The sequence below is a fragment of the Cygnus olor genome, chromosome 24, assembly GCF_009769625.2.
Source record: "Cygnus olor isolate bCygOlo1 chromosome 24, bCygOlo1.pri.v2, whole genome shotgun sequence".
NCBI lineage: Eukaryota > Metazoa > Chordata > Aves > Anseriformes > Anatidae > Cygnus > Cygnus olor.
This window is the reverse complement of record NC_049192.1, coordinates 229947-251870: the sequence shown is the minus strand read 5'-3', so window position 1 is coordinate 251870 and position 21924 is coordinate 229947. Positions and strand designations below refer to the sequence as shown.

At 40.8% G+C, this 21924-nt stretch overlaps 1 protein-coding gene across 4 annotated transcripts; it reads right to left on the bottom strand.

Annotated features, from left to right (window-relative positions):
• Positions 1 to 142: 142 nt before the first annotated feature.
• On the bottom strand, positions 143 to 21309 carry CSDE1 (cold shock domain containing E1). 4 transcript variants are annotated; one of them, XM_040536043.1, is made up of 20 exons: positions 21157 to 21308; positions 16983 to 17381; positions 13055 to 13253; positions 12321 to 12430; positions 11791 to 11883; positions 11154 to 11251; positions 10918 to 10999; positions 10439 to 10567; positions 10132 to 10257; positions 8909 to 9121; positions 7816 to 7956; positions 7569 to 7727; positions 6858 to 6965; positions 5827 to 6002; positions 5372 to 5484; positions 4730 to 4849; positions 4285 to 4463; positions 3034 to 3197; positions 1924 to 2056; positions 143 to 1449 (listed from the first exon to the last, which is right to left on the bottom strand). In XM_040536043.1, the coding sequence occupies exons 3-20, from the start codon at positions 13251 to 13253 to the stop codon at positions 1402 to 1404; spliced, it is 2391 nt and encodes a 796-aa protein (XP_040391977.1). In that variant the 5' UTR covers positions 16983 to 17381; positions 21157 to 21308; the 3' UTR covers positions 143 to 1401. The 4 variants fall into 4 exon arrangements, with proteins under 4 accessions (XP_040391977.1, XP_040391978.1, XP_040391979.1 ...); XM_040536044.1 differs by having other exon boundaries at positions 13055 to 17381; XM_040536045.1 differs by lacking the exon at positions 11791 to 11883.
• Positions 21310 to 21924: the final 615 nt, after the last annotated feature.

Genomic DNA, 21924 nt, shown 5'->3' with positions numbered 1-21924 from the left:
CCTTCCGGCCCCGCCGCCGCCGTCAGCAGCCGGCGCCGGAAGAGCGGCCGCTGCCCCCCCCCCCACGTGACCCCGCGGGGCCGGCGGGCAGCCCGGGGGGGGGGCGGCCCGCGCCGGGACAGAGAGGGGCGAGGCGGGAGGCTTGTCTCAAAATCAGTAAAACTTTATTCTATTTCCATTCTTTGCCATTAACAGAAAAAAAAAAAATTGGAGAAAGCAATGTTTGTTTTACAAAGATAATGCATCTCCCAGAGAAGAAAACCCTAAATTGAGAATAGAGGTAACATGAAAAAACAAACAAAAAACAAACAAACAAAAAAAAACAACACAGTACTGCCCTCTATTCAAAGAAAGTAACTCCTGATCTTTTTGGTAAAGTAATACTTAGACCAATCATTCAGTTTTCTTGCTTGATAAAGTGTGACTGGGGAAACAGGGGAAGGGGCGGGGGGGCGGGGGGAAGCACACAGACATCAACTATTTCACCTTGATGAAAGTCTCAATACAGCTATGGAAAGCCTAAGTATTTATTCTTTTACAGTACACTGGGTGCCGGCTGCAAAGAAGAAAAAAAAAGTATTCACTTCAGGCACAACTTCTTTCTTTGTAAATTTAAATCAGTAAAAGAAACTGGGTTTAGAAGCTGCAGTGTTCTAAGCAGCAGCAAATTTGTGCATTGTTTTAAATATATTTAAATTACCACACTGATGGCACACCTCAGCCTTATGAAATTCTGCACTGCATGTGTTTCAGAACACTACAAAAATAAGTCTATCCCAGAAAGAGACTTTCACTGAGCTCTAACACAACTTTGCTGTCTAAAGGACTCAAGTTAAATGAAATATGAAAACATGGTAACATCTGGCCATCAACTTAAGTTATCTGAATACTCATACAGATTTTCCATAAAGTTGAACTTATTCCACCCTCATATGGTCCTCAGAATTTGAGCAGAGTGAGCAGAAGTGAGCCTTCCACTTCCACTTGGAAGGAAAGATACAATGCAATCGAGTACTAAGGCATAGTAAAATATCTTGGCCAAAATAACAAAGAAAGCATAGATAACTGTAGTGCAGAATTCCATAAGGTCTACCAGAGTAGAGCTGTCTATAATGTTTACTCACATAGGCAATGTAGATTTGCAGTTACCAGTTGCGTTAAATGCACCATTCAAAACAAGCTTCTAAAATGTGATACTATAAGGCGCCACCTTAAGTTCTCCAGAATGCAACTGTGCATAATTTTAAAATGGTTTCATAAATTTATTTTAAACATAACATGAGAAGGTGTTAAAACTGGTGTAATAGCTTCTTAAAATTTGGAAGGGATGAATAGGGAGATATTCAGTACCCTTCACCAGCCCCCACCACTCAGTCGTACTTCAGGTACTGGCTTTGTTGATCAGTCTATAACACCAGCTTGACGGATCTTTCTCTCTGCACCAAATCCCTGCAAGAAAAAACAAAAGCTTTTTAAGGTCCAGCACCATGCTTTACGGCAAACTTGTTTTGTTCCAACCACGTAAAGCATTAGAACATTTCTAATTCACCACATTTCTCTTCAGAAACAGAGATAGTAACAAAACAGGGTTGTGGGGGTTACTCCTTACAAATTAAAACCAGAACCCTCGTAAGCCCTAGATACTTCATAGATTCCAGAGACTTGATTTACAGAAGGAATAAAGTGTTGACAAGACTTCACGTGCTCTTCTGAAACCACAGCATACATTATCAACAGAGAGTATAGTGTCCCCAACTTCTGACCAAAACAGGCTAATCTCACACAGCAGGAGACTCGTTTGTTATGGAATTAAAGTGGACACCACATTTCAAACAGTTTAGACTTCCAGTAGCAGAGACAATGTTATCCAAGTTAAAACATAAACTGAAGTTACCCTGCAAGCCAGCTTTATATTTCACTTACCTTTGAGTTATCCGGTCCCCTGGGCTGACGAAGAACTGTTAGACGAGGAGCATTGGCATCATCCAGATTAATGCTCTTTAAACGATTAACAAGTCTATCAGGTCGTGGAGCAGCAACAGCCTTAGCGCCTTCACTGTAACAAAGTCAACCACACAGAGTACTGATGAATTCCCAGAGGTGGTGTAAACTACTAAATTCAGTCACTTTCCCTATTAAGTCATTAGCATAACCTGTCTTGTTTGAAAGCAGACCTTCTGGATGACACCGCAGATGTCTGCCTCAAAACCATTACTTTAACCACTAGACTGCAACAGCAGTAGATCAAAACAGTATTTTCATTCTCAAAAGGGGTATTTCTCCAGTAAGGGTGATGTAGTTACTATTAATGCATGCATGACAGTATTCCCTACTTTTCCGTTGCTACACCAATAAAAGGCTTGTGAGTTGCCAGCACACAGTAGCAGGATACAGTTCTCTCTGAAGACAATGAGAACAGACTTTGGAAAGAAAAATTAAATATTATCACTTCCATGGCAACAGGAAGATTTCTGAAGCATAAGCAAAATGTACATTTAAAGTAAGATGGTACAATTCAGAAGTCGTTCAAAAGCAAAAAAAAAAAAAATCAAAAATATCCCCCAGAAATGATCCCCCATCTCCTAGTCAAAAAAGACTATCAATGTTTTTTTTTTTTGTTTCTCCTATTTAGAAGTGAAAGACACCTGCTCCTTGGGGAGCAGGTGGAAGTGCTATGCATAAAGCATAAATTGTTATAGTTCAGGAACTTCATAAAGAATTCCATCCGTTTTCTTATCATTCATTAATTTCTGCATAGAAGACTGTGTCCAAGTCCTTGCTATGGGGGAGCTTCTGAAGAAGAGAATAAAAGCAGAACAAGCTATCTGCAATTAAGTAAAGCTGAATTCTGATGCTGCAAAGCACTGCATGTCTTACAAGTGCTGGTATTTCTCAGATGAGAGGCTCCCACTGAAGCCAGCTGAAATTCAGAGCTCCAGTTCTAGGAACAGCTAGCTCAGTTTAGAAGTAGCATGCACTCTACTACTGATGCAAGCCGTCTGCTAGATTAAAACAGTAATTTTAAATCCTTACCAGACACGCCACACGTTACAGGCACTGCATTTCCCTGTGCGCTGGTTCAGGATTACTGAGAACTCCACTTCATCCCCAGCCTGCAGTTCCACACCATCCTGAACTTCTTTGACATGGAAGAAGAGCTTCTTGCTGTCACCCACTTCATAGTTAATGAAACCAAACTGAAAACCAACACATCATACGGTTATTTCTTTCCCCTTGATCCAAACAGATGCAATAACACACATTATTGCAATTTAACAACTTATATGAAAAAAAAACAAAACACAGGACTCGGAAGAGCCTAATGGAAGTGGAAATTCAACTTCTACACTGAACCGAACTCTGTACTTCTGGAAGTCTAGCCACTCTCCTCCGGCGTTTCTAAAGGTACATTTAAACCCAAAAGCCTATAACCAAGTTCTGAAAAGTGCCCAAGTCCTGGCATTTGTATTAAACTGAGGAAAAAAAAAAAAACATTGCTGCGTATTCTTTTCTATGACACCACCTTCAAAACTACATAGTAGAAACCGTTTTTTTTTTTTTTTATACCAGTGAGAGACAAAAAAAAGTTTGTTTTTTTTTTTTGGGTGGTCCTGTACGGAGCCAGGAGTTGGACTTGATGGTCCTTGTGGGTGCCTTCCATCTCACGATATTCTATGATAAAGCAATATCCAGCAAAACCCATCTGGCCTCTCCATAAGTAACTAGAGTTTAATGCTGCAGAATAACTATAGAAATGGACAGCATTCACAACACTTAATTCTCTAACTATTCTGAGATGCAAATACCTAGGACAAAGGTCAAACTTCACATTTCAGGGTAGACCACAATCATCAACTGCTTAATGCTGTGAAAAGGCTTCTTCTAGAAGCAGATTAGGTTTTTTTTTAAAACAAAAAACAAAAAAAAAAAAACACTTTTTAATGCCTTGTTCAGCAGAAACTAGTCAGATCAGTTTCTAGGACATCTCAATGAACAGGACAGAGTAGCTCCTCAGAATCGACCACAGTAGGAACTGCTGCTCACTAGCACTGAAGTATCAGCACCAAATGAAGTACTAGTTCACCATTACTAAAGCCATGTTACACACTGCACAAATCAGTAACTGGGTTTTATAAGCCCAGGTCCCTAGAACACTAGAACACAGTATAAAGCAATCCATTTGTGTACAACAAACTTCCTGCGTTCAAGTGATGAAGCAGGTTTTCATCTGCTGTATGCCAACTCAAACACGTGCATCTTGCCTTCAGAGCAGTATTCACTCACCTGATCTTTCACACATTCCACTGTGGCTCTGCGGAATGGTGTGATGTTGACAGCCATTGTCTGCCCATTTTGGCCAAGCACACACAGCTGGAACTTAACTGTCTCTCCCTTTTGCAGACAGTCACCTTTGTTTGCCATTCCAACAATTCCAAATGGATAGAACTCCCCTTTCATCTCACCTTGAGGAAGAAAACATACACGACATAATTAAGAGTCTTTTTTCCTACCTGAGGGCATTTAGAACTTATTTCTAGTATTAGAAATAGTACTTTTACTGTCATCTTAGTAGTGCGAATATAATCCTCAACACTTCTATCTACATGTAATTTATTAAATTCCTACGTTTCATGTGCATCTGTGAAGAAAATACTTATAATTTCCCTTATCTGAAGGACTATGTTTACTATACTTAAAGCAAGCCTCAGGTAAAAACAGTAAGTCTTACCATCTTCCATGACTTCAATCATGCCCTGGTATTCAGTTTGTGTGGGATCTACACTCCGCAAAGGACGAATTACTTTACCAGAGTAAACAGTTGGATCAGCTTCTTCAGTGATACCATTCACTGAAAATAAACAGACAGTACAAGAATCAGGATGGTTCTAGGCATACTTCTTAAAAATAAAAAGTGACTGATTCATATTGACCACAAGCCTATAGTTTGCATTGGAACAAGCCTACAACAGTGCACGATCGCCCAGTAAAACCAGAACAGCTCTAATTCAGCAATATGTAGCGATAGCTTTTCTAATCAAGTCCATGCTGACAGTTCAAGAGCATAAATTGAAGGATATTAGCTTCTCATGAAACTAGAGACCACAGAACCTGAAAAAGCACACTGAAGGATTTTACTTCTCCTACCATTGCATTCCCAGCTCCCTTTAATCAGTCAATATTAGTTAAGCACCCATTTTGCGCCCCAAAATCCGTAATACCCACACCTGCAATTTTTCTGTGAGGAACAGCACAACTAGAATTACTAATTTGGCTGATTTTGCCACTAGGTTTCTCCTCATAGAATTGCAAACTTGAACTATCAGCACCTCTCAAGGACCTTTTAAGCAGAAATTACCAGGTAGAGTCTTACCTGCATGTGTTTTGTTCACCTTTTCTGCACTGACTTTGTTTCCTTTGCCTTTTGACAAACTGTATTCAACTGTGTCTCCAAGTTCCAGGCTATCAATATCACCACAGTACTCACTACAGGAATAGAATTATATGCAATTTTCCTTTAGTCACATGACAAGAGTGATGCTCATCCAACATTTACATAAGTTGATTAGAACCCATTTAATTGACTCAGTATCTCACATTTTCAAGAAATACTCATTCAAGAAAGCGAAACTTTTCAAATACACAATTCAGTAACTGTATTTCTTGGCCTGGTATTCAGAGGCCTAGATCACAAAGAACATCGACTAACAGAAAAGCCTGAACCAGTCCAGCAGAGAGAATCAACAGAACTTGAGAAATCTAAGCATATAACCATATGAGGTCCAAAAGGGTTAAACAGTCATTTGTACAAAAAGGATTGTCATTCACCTGTAGTGGAAGAAGATCTCCTTATCATGATTAGCTGTTTCAATAAATCCAAAGTTATCTTTCAGGGCTGCCACATATCCCAAAAGCCTCTTGGAACTGTAATTGCGTCCAAGCATTCTGACAGAAACAGCTGTTTGCAGACCAGTTCTCTTCACTTCACAAACGCTGAACTCAACCTGTTTAAGAGGTACATATCAATACTACAGACAAAAACCATCAACAACAAAAGCAATAAAAATACCCTACAACAACCCAAACAACTCATTTCAAGGCTGTGTAGCTGGAATCAACATCTAGGTTCTGCAGGAAAGCCATCTTCTAGCCACTATTCTCCCAGAAACATCTGTCAGTCACTGACATTTATTACATTCCAGAGAAGGGATGAGTCACAGCGTAACACCTAGAAAGGCGAGCAAACCCCTACTACTCTCCTTCTTTTGCCTACTAAATACAAAGTTTCTTACCTTTATATGGTTTGCCTCTTTGCACCACGCATCACCAGTGGCCCACAGTGAGCACGTACGTAATTTGGCTCACTCCTTTTATAATTTTAAAAGCAGTAATCATTGCCTTTCTGCAATGCTCCTGCACATTAAGCTTTCAGGCTGCTCTTCCAGATTTATCAACTTTTTCCCCAGCCACTATTTCCCTGGCCATTTTGCTGCTAAGGAAACATCCTGCTTTTTCAACATCCATCGTGTTGTCTTTATGCTAACCTCCTCTTGATTATTCACAAGTGGAGTCAGTGTCTTTATAAGCAAGGCTAAGAATTCTTTACTTATAAAATGTATAATTTACATAGCAAGACAGTATTTTTATATATGTGTCACCAGGTTTTAGAATATACTTTCTTAGCCATAGAGAAGATTAAGCCACTCAAACCCAGGCCAGAATAAAAGAAATAGGTGACTCTTTGGGTGCCTTGTCCTTCATTTAAGGAAGACAACAAATTCAGCAACAAGGCAAAGAGAAGCTCTCATCTTAAAGTGCACAAAAAAAGTATTCCCCAATGGTATACTTAGTTATATTGCCTTATCTCCAATCTGGGGATTAGCAGATCCTTCCACGTCCTTGGCCTGGTAAGGAATGGTCAGTTTTACTCCACAGTCATCATAAACAATTATTCCATCCTCAGCTTCCTAAAGACAAGACATCAGGATTCAGCAATTAGTGTCTTATTTGTTATCAAACAAGCTTACTACATATAATTTAAGCACTGCTCAGTTGAGCTGCATTTGTATTGCGGCAACCGGTGAGAAATACAGAACAATGAACTCTGAATAAGAAGATCAAAAAACACAGGCTTCAAATGACATAACCCTGTCTAGTAAGAGCCAGAATTTACTTTTTTTTCTCTGAAGATACTATTCCTATGAAGTATTTATGGAAAATTTAATTATTCTATCATAGTTTAAAGCAGCAGAACAAAAACAAGAGAGAGTTCTCCAGCCCTAGAACCTTAATTTCAACCAATTCTAGCATCTTCTGCAGCATGAGGTAGAGAAAGAATCTTCTCATCAAGTTCTTGTAAATTACCCTCAACTGCAGCATCATTAAGCATGCTTTTAGTATCTCATTTCACAGAAACTGGTTTTCATTGAGTGCTGTCATTAGCAATTCAATGCAGTCCATATTTATGTAGGATAACCAGTGCTTCAGAATGTTCAGTTACAGATTTAAAAGAAGCAGCCTCAGTCTGCAAAGCCAGAAACACAGCACAGCTGCTGCTTCTTGCATACTACCTTCTCTTTGCCTTTATTTGGGCTAGTGGCTTTAGCTGGAGTGGCTTCTTTGTCTATAGTGCCCACAAAACGATGATCTGACTGGGTGTGGAAAGAAACCGTGCCCTTTGGAAGTTTTTTAATCCTAATAGCATGATTTCTTTGGGCAGACAGCATATCCTGAAAAACAAGATCAATAAGATCTTAGACAGGCTGCATGTTAATACTTTTGTGAAATCTTAGTTTTCAAAGAAATTGTACCACTCACAGGAACCACAGTAAACTCTACTTCATCAGAAATATGGAGTTGGTTTCCATCCATAATTTCACTGAAGTGAAAGAACATACGAGCATCCCTGTCAACACATTTAATGAAGCCAAAGCCATCTCTCATTGCTGCAATCACACCCTGAAAATAACCAAAGGGACAATTAGTTTTACTACAAGTACATAACATTTGTCTGTAATAAGATAAAACTGCGGAGTACATAATAATCTGAATGTAAAGCTCCAATCCTACAAAAACACTTCTTAGTATATGCACTTCTCTGCGAACTGTACTGCTAATGGTTACAGCCAACCTGAAATTCAAGCAAACCCCACTCACCTAGATTCCTCAGCTCACTCTCTTATTCATATGAAGTAGAAAGTGAAGCAGAAAATATGAGTTTAAGCCAATAGCAAAGACTACAGTCAAAGAACCTGATATTACTACTATCCACACACAGGTTAGTTTTTTCCAGCACTTTTTACAGGAATGAGATATTCTTTAATACTGACCTGCACATCTAACTTAGTCTGTCACCCATCAAGAGCTGCTCTGCATATGACAGAACTTAGCTCTTTAGCATCCTTCTGCCTGAATCTCAGGTAGAGATTGCACAAAGAACATTAACACCAAAATTCAGAAGCTGAACACCGTATCTCCCCCGATTCTTAAGACTTTTCACTGCCTGTACCAGAGAATCCTCAAAGTCTTCCAGTTTTCCTAAGGAACATGAATTACCTACTTAGACTCAGACCATGAAAGTTTTTAACTGTTCAAGACTGGGTTACTGATGTGTCTGCTATAACCAGCTAGCAATCCACTCCAAGAAGGCCAATTAACCTTTACTTTTATTATAAAATTTCATTTACTGAGTAGTTAACTTTTTATTTTCGTAAAGGAGAAGTGTACAGCATTAATTCTGGATTTTCTACTATTTAAGCACAGTCTTGGAAGAGTACCTCTGAGGATTTGACTTCAGAAAAGACAACGAAAGACATTAGCGGTTTTCATGTTACGTTATTGAGACAACCACCCCAGTTTTCACCTTCATTGCTTCCCCTCAAGAAATAGAGGCTTAAAAATAGATACTTGCCATTTCCCTAGTTTCATTAGTAAACTGGAAAGTATTTGGGAGAACCTCTATATTGGTGGCTCGTTCCAGTTTGTCACGTCTGTCTGTTGAAATATTGAATCGAACGTGGTCACTTTCCAGCAAAGTCACCTTGGATTTTGTATCTTTGTCTCCAAATGGAAGTTCTTTAGGAATCACAAAGTCAACTTTGATGCGGCCAGGTAACGGATCATTCTAGTGGACAGAAAAATGCAACACAAAAGTTTAGTTCGCCTACAAAGCTCAGCATTCAAAACTTTACATAAGCACTTGGGAAAACACTTGTTAAGCAGCACAGTTTCATTTCCACATTTGAGGTTGGAAGACACCACGTCTGAATGACTGCTCCTAAGATTACAGTGGCATTACTAGAATTTAATTTAGTTCCTCTCTTACCTATGAAATCAGCAGTTCCACAGAATTCAGCTTCACTGCAAACAGCATAGTTTGCAAAAACACTAATACTAACAGATGTACTGGACAACACCAAATGCCTGCTTAATTCTATCCACAAGGCTTCATTTATAACATTTCTAATTTACAATTTTACTGTGCACACCAAAATACAATTTTGATTTTTTGAAGTACTAAACGTATTGCCAAATAAATTAAGAATCAATTTTGAGAATTAAGTTTGTAACCATACTTACCACACTTCCAAGAGGCTTTCCTGTTAAGTGTTCAAGAACACCTGCTCCGCACAAACATGCACAAAAAAATATCCACAAAACAAACCCAAAACAACAATGCAGACTGGCCTAAACACTTAAGAGAAGTGGTTTCATGTACACCCTTCCCTAAAAGCCAAACATTAAAGGTCAAGTCATCTCTGTCAAAAAAAAACAATCCATTAACTGATCACAGGAATGCATAAACCGTATTTTCTTCCCTTTTCACTATTCTTTTGCCTTTAAGATACATCCTTAGGAAAAAAAATGAATGTCCCCATTTTTCAGTTGGAAGTATTTGAAAGATTAAAAGACAACACACACTGCACAAGGTACACTATCATCTATTACCCTAATCCCTGGTCCTTACAAACTTTAGAAAAATTTCTTACTGTGACTGCTGTCAATGGTTTTTACAAGTTAAGCAGTCTTCTACTCTGACAGGATGCTTACATAGTAGACTGTTACAGAAAAAGGGGAGCTTTCTCTGACTGAAATCCAATACATTATTTCAAAAACTTAAATACTGAAATGCACCTGATTTTTGCTGGGTACTTTTGGAATTACTTTGGTTACAGTTCCTTCAAAGTGTTCAATGCTGATATCTTCAAAAATAACAGTTCCTTGAGGCAGCAGTCTTACATCTGTTGCAACTTCTTTACCCTAAAAGCACAAAGTCAGTTAAATATCCATACTGAAGTGGTAAGGCAACAGATTATTTTCCTATGAACTTCCTCCCCTCTCCCCCCCTTTTTTTTTTTTTACAAGCGAATTTGAAAAAACAGAAAGATGTCCAGTTGCACCCTAGGATCTCATCTTCAGTTTTTACTGGATTTCGTCTTACATTTCTGTCTTTGATTGTAAACTCCACATCATCACCAGGCTGTAAGGCTTCTAGGTCACCTTTAAATTCACTATAGTGAAAAAATATCTCCTTCACGACATCACCCCTCTCAATAAATCCAAAGGCTTCCTAAGAACAGAACAAAGTGTTTAATAAATTGCCAAAATCTCTTATCAATACACCATCTTACAAGTTCTAGCAAACACAATAAAAGATTATGCCATCCCAGTACAGCAATCTTATTAGCGCATACAGCTTAGACTACCACAACAAATATATTAAGGGAAACAAACAGGAGTTCCTTTGTTTTCAAGGAGGTTATTAGTATCAAAGATTAGATATTTAAATCATTTTACCCAGTTGACCTTCACACCTCCAAACTCTTAATAGCTCTTAATGCACTGAATTTACTTAGACTACCACTTTTCAGAGAAGCATTTAATCTTCAAGTAATATTTTGAAGCTAAAGCATCACTTACTTTCATGGCACAGACTACTCCTTGACAGCGGGCTTGTTTCTTTTTTAATAGCATAATGTTACGAGCACTTACAGCACCAGTACTAGAGGGAAGAAGCAGACATAATAAACCTGAAACACTTAAACTGGAGAAAAAAATCTTATTTCATAATGTCATTTCAGCTCTTAGAACAGGCATGACGTACTGCCTGACTACTAAAAGAGAAGTATGAGATCAGAATTGTAATACCAACTTACTGTTTATTTGTATCAATTACAAAGTTTATTTTATCTCCTGTTTCCAGCTGAATATTTCCTTCAACGTCCTCCGGGGTGTAAGTCAGGTAAAACACTTCCTGTAAATTAACATTGACTAATATTACTCTACTTGCAAAATAGTCAATTCAAAGAATGATTAACACTTTTTTAGTGACAGTAACTGGTATTAAAGAAATTAATTTAGTGAGAAAATTGAAAATGATCAAACACTGCATGCAAAAACATACTTTCTTTCAGTGTTGTTTTGTTAAGTCCATAACGAGCAACTTAAATTGAAAGGTATGTACATGGCTATCTTTAAATGTCAATTTCTAAACTGTCAAAGTTCAAACTAAGAATACATGAATGTTACATAATCAAGCTTTGTTCAGTTTTAAAACTGAAAAACAACTAAACTATTTGGTTCTATATTAAATTCTCCACAGATACAGGTGGGCAAGCAAGCTGTACAACTAATGTATCCGCTTGTAGTGATTACCAAAGTATGCTTTTTTTTTCCCCCTTCTAAGAACTACAGTTCTTAGGACTATCAATTATCTCCATTGTGTCAGATTTTTTGCTCATAGACCACAGTGACGGATCAGTCAAGAGTTCAAATAAAATACATAAGCTTTACCCCATTACGTTCGTAGCATACACTCCCTGTTGGACTCTGACCCGGGGCAGCTGGAGATTTACTCTCTAAATTGTGAGGAACAGCACACACAACCTACCAGTCAAAAAAAAAAAAAAATCCATTGCTAGTCATTTCAGGAGCAGCATTGTTGAAAACAGAATGAATCTCAGTACCCTCTATTATACATTCAAGGATGCACTTCTAGTTTTAAGTCAACAGGGAATGCCTTGCTGTACTGTTTCAACCTTATAGAACACCTGTTGACTTGAAGAACTCTTTGGAGCAAAGCAGCAGGTCATACCAAACCTCTGAATTGCTACCAGAATAACAAAAATAGATTTCAGTATAACTGAATACTGCATGCAGTTAATGTGCACACTAAATGAATCTGTCATTCCTGAAGTAAAGGATGGAAATTGTGTGAATTAAAAATAGACATTTATTATTATTAGACAGGCACTATCTAATAATATAATAATATAATAGATAATATCTATCTAATAGATATTATCTATTAGACAGGCACTAACTTGTCCATTTATTCGCTCTTCAGGTAATATTTCTGGTTTGATCTTCACCAATTTAACAGCAATGGGTTTTCCAGTTCGGCGATCAGAAGACACCTCAAATTCAACATCATCTACAAAACAATCAAACACAGTAATGGTATCATAGAGGTTTTTTTTAAATCCCTAGCGGTTACATCTGATAGTTCACTGCTTGTACCTCAACACAACAAAATAAAACTCAGGTACTTTTGTTACCTAGGAAGGATATGCTGTTTGCAGTTACTTCTCTGCTTATTTGCTCCTTTTGCTAAAGAACTACTCCACTGTAAAGGCTTGCCCAGCAATACTTCCTCCCCCCTTCCCTCCTGGTCACTATATAGCAGACCTCACACTGAAGGAGTTCAGACTGCATAACGTTGTTATTAAACAGTTTATAACCTTAATTGCCACATAAATTAGTGGCAACCTCCCCATTCTGCAAAACAATCCACAATCTTAAAACAAATTATTACAAAAAAAAAAAGTGGGGCACAGTCTTACACAGTCTAAGCACTTGTTTCTTAGTCATGCAACTTTGACTTAACACTGCACCATTTTCCAGAACAGCCATATTTGTATTAATACAAGCTGTAGTAAAGATCATCTTTTTAGCCCATCAGGAGCAACAGAACACATCTGTTAATACCACAAGATAAAAAGGTTTTCTACCACAAGTAAAGACTGGTCTTCACTTGGTCAAAAAGCTGCCTAATTACCTCCTACTTTGAGCTCCTGTAAGTTGCCATTATATTGTGAACAGTGGAAGAACAGTCTAGCTTGCCGTTCTGAACACTGAATGAATCCGTAAGAGGTCAGCAGTTTTTCTATAACCCCAGTCTCACGCAGTGCTGCCGAAGTACCATTGGGGTACCCGTTGTGTCCATTGTTGTGGAGAAGGTTTGGATCAAAGCTCATCTGTACAAAAGAAAACATAGCAGGAAAAAAAAAAAACCAACATGCTACATCTCTCCATACAAGCATAACAGAATAAGAAACACAACAGCTTGGGGAATTTACTGTAACAGGCAAACTCTAAACATTTTTAAAATACATTAAGAATTCCAAAACTGTCAAGCTCTTGTAAAACAGTAATTCTTAAATTCACTCAGGCAACATAAAATAGCCAGAAATAAAACACTGAAATAAAGCCTGCTTAGACCAAAACAAGCTTATGACTTTCCTAAGTACATCTCAGAGAAAGCACTCCTACATTCACCATTTCACATCAGACAGCCTGAAAACGCCTAAAACATCTGCTCTTCCAAATTAAACATGTAATTAAGAAAACACAAATTATGAAACAATAGTACTAGGTTCATTATCCATGCATAGTCTGTCCCTGGTTTGTCTGAGTCTTTTATACTAAAAAAATGGTTTTAAGTGTTTAAAGATTTTGTACAGTTATGAAATATCAAGAATCAAACCTCGAGCTAACATTTCTGTGGTACAGTAAGTCAAGTGCTGGAGAGACTGAAAAAACTTGAAAACATCATTAAACTAAAAAAGTAAAAGCTTTAATGAATGGTTAAATTAACTTACATCCATGAAAACTTGTCTTCTTTTCAAGGCACAGGATCAACCTTGAAATATTCAGAAGTCCTTTACTAACTTGCTGGATTTTGTTGTGCAGAAGAGGTGTTATTTTTAAAGCGAACCATTTCCACTTACAGGTTAACAATTACATCAGTTGAAATGTATCACACCTCAAATACTGTAATTCCAGAAACACCACTCAAGGAAAAAAAAACACATGCATCAGTCAATGTGTATTTTGGAATACAGTATTAGCGGGTTTTACAGAATCAGACTATATCTGCTCTCTGCTTTGTTGCTGTATCGAACAGAAGAGATTCAAAACTACTATACGTTTGCTGGAGATGGATAACTCCTGAGCAACCTGTAAAATGGTCACGCTTCTTACCATAATATTAGTATCTAGTTACTTAGCATATTAAAAAGATATAGCTATAGCATGGCTTAAGTTGTTTGCAATCAGTTTAAAAGTGATCAAAAAGCACTGAAAAACATTTGCTATGAACTTCTTAGGCAGATTTTTTTTTTAATTAAGCAAGACTAATATTAAAGTAATTAACTAAGAACAACTACAAGAGATAAGAATGAATGGAGTTCTGACCTCCAAAAGAAAAAGGAAAATACCAGTCCTCATGCCACTGTACACAGCAACTTCTCAGCAGAAGTCAGCTTTCAACCATGGTTCCCACATGGTAATAAAAAAAAGCTGGTAATAGCTAATGGTAAAACTGTTAAGAATAACCCATGCTGTTTTATTTTTCCTGGAACATTTCCACCTTCATTCTATTGTTTCAATGTCATTTAAAGCTCCACTTGAAAAAGATGTTATACCAAAACTTAAGAGGTACTTTCACTCATTTCGTTTTGCAGGAGTGTCATTCTGACGTGAAAACGTCTACAAAAGCTTCCAAAAGAAAAAGAGATACTTCATAACTGTCAAAATCTCAAGAGAATGATATTCTATTTCAACGTGGAACCATAGCACCAGCACAAGGAAACATTACAACCTGGCAGTTTACAAATATCAAATAAAATATGTACCTGCTACATGAACAGCTGCTTTGCAAGCAAATTAGTGATGAATTTTTATTGCCACAGCATTCATACTATTTTGGAGTTAAGTAACGCACTGTGTTACATAAGGTATTGTAGAACAAGACAAAAAAAATGCAGTACTGTCTGTTAAGAATGGTGTGATAAGCCACAGTGTAACAGACAAGCAGTTACCCAATCAATTTTAATCAATACTGCATTCCTATTCTACAATTATGAGGAATCAAGGTTTGTGGGGTATCCTGAAACTGTGATAACTGGCATAAATACTATTACATGCTCAATTAGGTGTAAAATACTAACGTATCTGAAAATACGTTGAATCAAAGACATGACCCCAGTAGAGAACCGTTGGAAACTCCAGTCCACCTTCCTCCCCCAAAGGCCTCTTGCCAACAAGAGGTGAGGGCAGCCATCCTGGTGTCTAGCTGAGTCTTGAAAACCTCCAGTGACCTAGGTTCCACGACCTTTCTGGGTAACCTTCTGTCAGTGTTATTATTTGCTTGCAGCAAAGAAGTATTTTCCTTATGTCCAGACTAAACTGTTTAATGGACAAAGACCACACGAATTGCACCTTTTCCATGCAGTAGATTATGTTTAGAGGACACATTTTCTCAGAATATCTAATTAAAAAAAGCACTATACCAAGCTGCTAAGAGCTGCACATGACTCCCTGCCAGCATCACATATGAACCTTCATCTTTCGAATAAGGCAACCCCTAGGACATTCCACAGAAAGGAAGATGCCCCAGTGGAAGACAACAGCTGATGTGTTTCATCTTAAGCCACCCTAGAGTTTGAAATAGTTTTCAAAATTAAATTAGTACTGCAAGATGGCTGTGGGAAAGGAACATGACTTATCATTAAGCCTTTTCACAGAAGAATGGGTTAATGGTCTTGCCTATTATGAAAGCTCAAATCAGTGTGACAAATGCTTTTTGTCAGTCATGGATAAAATGGTCTTTTCACACCTCCAGTGCAAGCTGAGTACACAAACACACATACATCCCCTGCGACAATGGCAAAGGCATTAAGTAATAGGTTACGACTAAAGGTACATCAGTTACAGAAAACAACAAAAATCTACCTAAAAAACATGTTCAGAATAGCATAGCTTAGTGTTAGAACAATACTATTATCTCTTGCTCAAAGATCATCATTGCACGATGCCATCTGAACACCCTGGGTTTAAAGGAGAATTTATCATTTTAGCCCAAAGCAATGTAGTGGGGCTTCGATCAACTAAAGCCTGACAACTTAAGTTCAAGGAGAGAGATACTCCTCAGGGTGGCACTAAGATTTGCTGTAGAGGGAAAGGCATGGCATAACATATCAACAGTCTTTCCAGATGCTTGTCATATTGCCACAACTGTTCAATGCTGTAAGAGAGCACAGAACAGCAACAAAAAACCTACAATCACCAATTCTGGTAAGTGAATAAAAACATAAAAACAGAGGGAATTATTGCCGTAAAACTGTTCTCTAAGAAACATCTACCAGGAGTACTGTCACAGAATTGTTAAGAAACTTCTAGGAATAGCCTACAAGATATTAATGTACAAACAAGACTTGCTCAGACTTGAAATATAATGGTTATATACTAGACCACAACTAGCTGGCTGTGCTGTTCACTCACAACAGCTCACTCCCACTTTTAACACAGCTAATCAGTCAATTAGCAGGAGTAAGAACTATGAATATAGCTCAGCAATACAAGTACAAAGAGGAAGAAAAAACAACTGTGCAGTAAGATGGAAAGGAAGCTAAACAGAGATTACACAAACTGAGGAAACTAGTAGCTTTGGGGGAAAAAAAAAGGATTGAAATCACAACACTTTTACTAGAATAGAGAAACATTAATAACCAGCTCTCTAAGGTTATAAAACAAGTACTGTTAAATAGAACTATAACACAAGTAATATTAATTCATCATACTATAACCACACCAACATAGCGACAGAACTACTAAAAAAACACACAAAAAATAGCCTTCTGCTAATAACCTGTTTCCAATTAAGTTTGAAAGAATGTAACTCTTTAAATAGCACATGCACCAACCTCGCAGTGATATTCAAATATTGCACTTTCAGTAGTATTAGCCGATTCTTCTGTTTCAGCACGAAGTTTCAAAGGATGAAGACTGCTATTATTTGACAGAGAGAGAGAGCACGCAAGAAAAAGTGATCTATCGAGCTAATAAAGAATACAAGTGCTGCTGCCCTGGGCAGTTTCAATACAGCACTGGAGAAAACAAAGACTATTAGCAGCGTTGGGACGTGCTCTTTTGAAGCTGTTGAGTAGGCACAAACTTCTGGTTTCAGATCAAGCCTTGTATCTTCAGTGTAAGTTTCCTCTTCTTTGGTCTTGAGTTGTTGTTACGATGTGGTATATTCTTTTCCTGATCTGAACTTGAAGCAGCAGTTTCAGGTGGTAAATTCTGTTCTGTTCCACTTCATACTGGAAAGAGAAAAAAGACACACACTAAGGATAACTTTAACAGAAACTATACAGTCCTAGCTGTTCCTATGAATAGGCACATATCCTCTACCTTAATGCTACAGGTTTGATCCACACTAGGAAAAGCTCTCTTACAGATGTATTTGGCGTTCCCATTTTCAGTTTTAGTTTCCTAAGAAACTCTATCCCAAGCCAGTGATATGCTATTTCTAATTTTAAACTCTTCAGATGCAGTTACACATTCCAGGAAAGATCCCAGTTTGTACAACTAAAACAGCACCCGTTTTTTTTTTTGGATGAATATCAGCACCATTTAATACACAATGTAGTCCTATTATTGCTACCAATAACTTTATACGGGTGCAGCCCCATAATTCATCAACAAGAACTTGCACACACTTTCAAAATAGCCACACGATACAAAGAGGAGATGAACTAGGATTTCCTGATGATTTTTGTTCTGAAAGGTAAATCAAGGACCAGCAAAACCCTTAAAGCACCTTTAGCTTTGTATGAAAATAAACAAGCTTCTGAATTATTCCTACAGATGCTATATGCCTATTCTACACAGACCATATGCATGCCGGCACAGCTTGTAAAATAACCACAGAGTCGTTCTCTGGCCTTCTTAAAACCCTGTTTACAAAGTGTTGATGAAATATAGAAAATATTTGTACAGATAACATAACACAGAAGCCTCTCCCCAACAGTGACTAGGTTAACACTTCTCTCCTAGTGTTCTGCAGTACCACTTTGTGTTTTCACAGGAAAGCAGCTTAGACAGACTGCCACCTACCACATAAAACTGAAAGCTTATGAAGACAACTACTTTTAAAATAATATTAAAAAAATCAAGCTTTGATTTGAGTTTGTTATTTACTTCGTAAATAAAGAAAAAAACAGGGGGAGTGGAGATTTTTGCACATAAATCCTGTCAAGAAGCAACACAGCTGTGAATCTATGGATAAACTAGCATGTTACGAAGTAATCTAAAAGCATGAATCCCCTGAGCATATAACTCTTCCTGAAGTCATTCCACAAGCTCCGCAATGAATGAACAAAAATATGGGCAAAGCCTATTCCCCACAGTAGTGAGAAACTCAGTTTTTCATTTTACAATGAGCTTTGAATTTCCTTTAGTGAACTGTGAAGCTGGAACCGTCCACTTAAAAAACAAAAGACATGAATTTAAATGAACGCAAAGACATTTTAACACTTACCACAGTGAATGCTGACTGCAGTCAGCCACTCCAGATAAACACTCTGAACCTTCAAAAGCATACAAAGTATGTATGCGAATTCATCAGCTGGTTTTCACAGAAGTTTATAGTTCAGCAATCTCCCCTCCACATAAAATATCTTCCTTTAGCCATCACTCAGAACAGCTTTGGTCTGTATTAAGCTTTCTTGTCATACCATTACACATACACAAGAGACTAAATGTGAAACTGAACTAGGGCAGAAATCTAACTCCAAGTACAAAGAAGTACCTGGCATAAAAGGTTTGCAGTGAAGGACTAAACTATATTAAAAAAATGAAATAAGAAGACATACAGCTAATACAAAAATAACAGAATCGCACACCTCTTTACAAGATTCAAGCAACCTTTACCATAATCTCTTTCACGATAAAACAAACATCCCCCACGTTCAACAGAAACGAAGCAGGCACACACCACACCATGGAAACTGCAGAGAAACATATAATCTTATTATTAAAACACTTCTCTCTCACTTAGTTAGACTAATATTGTTAGAGCTCCACTAGAGCTACCAATTAGATCAAATTACATTTCACACTTTTGGGACATGGAATGTACTATGTTTTCACAGAACAATCAAAACACCTGTCTGCCCAAAGATGACTAAAACAAATTTTGCCAGGTAATGGAATAAAGATTAAGATTTTTCCCTTAAAAGCAGGTTTGACTCATTAACAAATTTGCTTACTACATTTAAGTCATTAAAAAAAAAAAAAAGCAGAAGGATGAAGCAAGCTTAAGTAAAAACTGGAAAAATTGGAAAATAGGTGTGTGCATCTGCTCAAGTTCTTTGCTTTTTAATTCAGCTGCTATAAATACTCCTCCAAACGGTAAACACCCTGAGCAACTGCCCAGCCCCTATGTCACAGCGGACTCTGCATTTGTGTATTTACACCTGAACAGATTAGTGCAAAGGCAAAGAAGAGACAGAGCTGTATTAGTCCTGTTCTTGGAGTCTTTCTGATGTAGATTTTGCTAGATGACAGTAAGTCACACGGAGTTGTTCGTACCTTGAAATCCATATAGCCTAGCAGTAAAGAGTGCAATGTTAAGAGACTGCTTTGATTCTCATTTTCTTCACAAAACCAGCTACGTATCTGTGAGAGTATGTATTTCACAGAACTTATACAAGGGCTTCTATAAATAACCACCTCTTACGTATGATTAAATTTAACAGAGGTAAAACTTTGCATTTTTATTATGAATTCACAGCTCAGCTGCTTGATGACACTGGGAGATAATGCTACTGCACATCTTCTGAGGTGATTATCGGATAAAAGTACCGAGTATCATCTCCTGAACACCCCAACCAAAATATGACAGCAGCGATATCAGCTACCTAATGTTTACTAGATTACTGAAGACCTCTACACACAAAAAAAAAAGCTACAGGCAAAAAAATCCAATGCCATTTTAATGCTTTTAGTATCGTCAACAAAAAGAAAAAAAAAAAAAAGGTAGCAAAAACAGAGATCGGTTTTCGTTAAGGGCTGCAGGGCTCGGGGAAGGGCCCTGCGCTCGCTTTGAACCCAGACGAGAGCGGCACCGAGCTGGCCCCACACCACCGGCCTCTGGGCGCCGCCAGCCCCAGGAGGCGCACACCAAGATGGTGGCCGCGCCGCCGGAGCCGCGAGCTCCGTCGAGGGGCGGCGCCAGGAGCCCCGGCCAGCGGCGCGCCGAGCGGGGGCAGCGGGCAGCACATCGCCGCGGCCCGGCGCTGCGGCAGCGCGGGGGCCAGCGAGGGGCCGCGGCGGGCTCGGCCGCCGCCCGTGCCGGGGCAGAGCGCCGCGGAGGGAGGGAGGGGCCGGGGCCGCCCTCCCCTCACACAAAGGGGGGCGATGGCGGCCGCTCCCCGCACACAAAGGGACGGGGCCCGGCTCTGCGGCGGGCGGGGCCGCGCGCGGGGCACGCCGGGAGCTGCCGACCGCCGCCGCCCCCCTCCCCCCCCCGCGGCCGCCCGTCCCCAGGAGGCCCAGCGCCGAGGCCTCGCCCGGGGCCTGCCGGGACCCGTAGTCTCCCCCCCCGCGGCGCCCCGGCCGAGCCGGCGCCTCTCGCCCTGCAGCCCCCGGCAGGCCCCGCGGCGCGGCGGGCCGCGCGGCACGCCGGGAAAGCGAGTTCCGGAGCCGCCGCCGCCCCGCCCCCGCGGCCAGGCGGGACTCCGGCCCCCCGGGGCCCCCCGCGGCGGGGCCTCCGCCCGCGGGACGCCGGGAAACGTAGTGCGCACGCCGCCGCGGCCCGGCGGCCCGCGGCCGCCGGCTCCCCGTCGCCGCGGGCGGCGGCCGAGCAGGCGGGCCGCCCCCGCCCCCGCCCCGCGGTCGCCCCGCTCCGCGCAGCCGAGGGGAGGCGCGGGGCAGCCTCCCCCCGCCGAGCCCGCTGCGGTAGGCAGGGCGCGGGGCCGAAGGCGCCTCCCGCCTCGTTCGCCGTCCCCCGGAGGCCCCGGTACCCCCTCGCTCGCGCGAGCGCCGTCTCCGCGGCGCCGGGAGCCGCCGGGGGCTGCCGCCCGCCGCACTCACCCCAACAGCTCAGCGCCCCCGCTCCAGCGCCGCCATGAGCAGCACGGCACAGCACGTAGGAATAAATCCCGGCCTCTCGCGAGAACGGGGGGCGGAGCCGCGCCTGCGCCCACAGCGGCCCCAGCGGTCGCGTGGTGCGCATGCGCGCCGGGCAACAGGCCAACGGCACAGCCCAGCACTGCGGCTACTGCGCAGGCGAGCCACGCCCCCCCCCCACCCCCCCCCCCGCGCCTGAGGGAAGGGGGCGAGGCAGCGGCGGGGCCGGGCACAGCCCCCGGGCCCGCTGCACCACGCCGGCCTCGGCGAGGGCACGGAGCTGCAGCTGGTGCCGGGACCTCCTTCCCTGGGCTCCTGAGGCCCAGGGGAACGCGATTCTACCGGGGCCGCGCAAGGGCAGGCACGGTGCCATCGGGAACACCTCTGCCTGGAGCGGAAACCTCACCTAAGGGAACGCTGGGCCTCCAGGCAGCAGCAGCGCGCCGTGTCTGTCCTCCACACTGTGCTGAACAAACACAAGGAGGCAGGCTGTGTGGAGATCTCAGGGAAAGGCAGTTCTCTAGTGTGAAGCTACTTGCTTCCAGCTTTCAGCTGGAGCCGAGCCAGTTCTTACAAAAATCCCCAGCAGCCCGTAACAATTGCACACAGTCACACCTCTACAGGCTCCGTGCTCACACAACCAAAGTAGGACAGCAGCAAACCAACAAATTTAAACTTCCTGTTAACGCAGCTACCTGCTAATTAATGATGAACCTGTTAGTCAAAGCAACT

Bases quoted from the DNA above. Each gene is read 5' to 3' on its own strand.
- CSDE1 (XM_040536044.1), bottom strand. From the start codon at position 13,319: ATGCTTGTATGGAGAGATGTAGCATGTTGGTTTTTTTTTTTTCCTGCT. The intron at 4,850-5,371 runs GTAAGACTCTAC...GTTTATTTTCAG, and splicing joins GGTGAACAAAACACATGCAG to TGAATGGTATCACTGAAGAA. The intron at 4,464-4,729 runs GTAAGACTTACT...TTCTTCCTCAAG, and splicing joins GATTGAAGTCATGGAAGATG to GTGAGATGAAAGGGGAGTTC.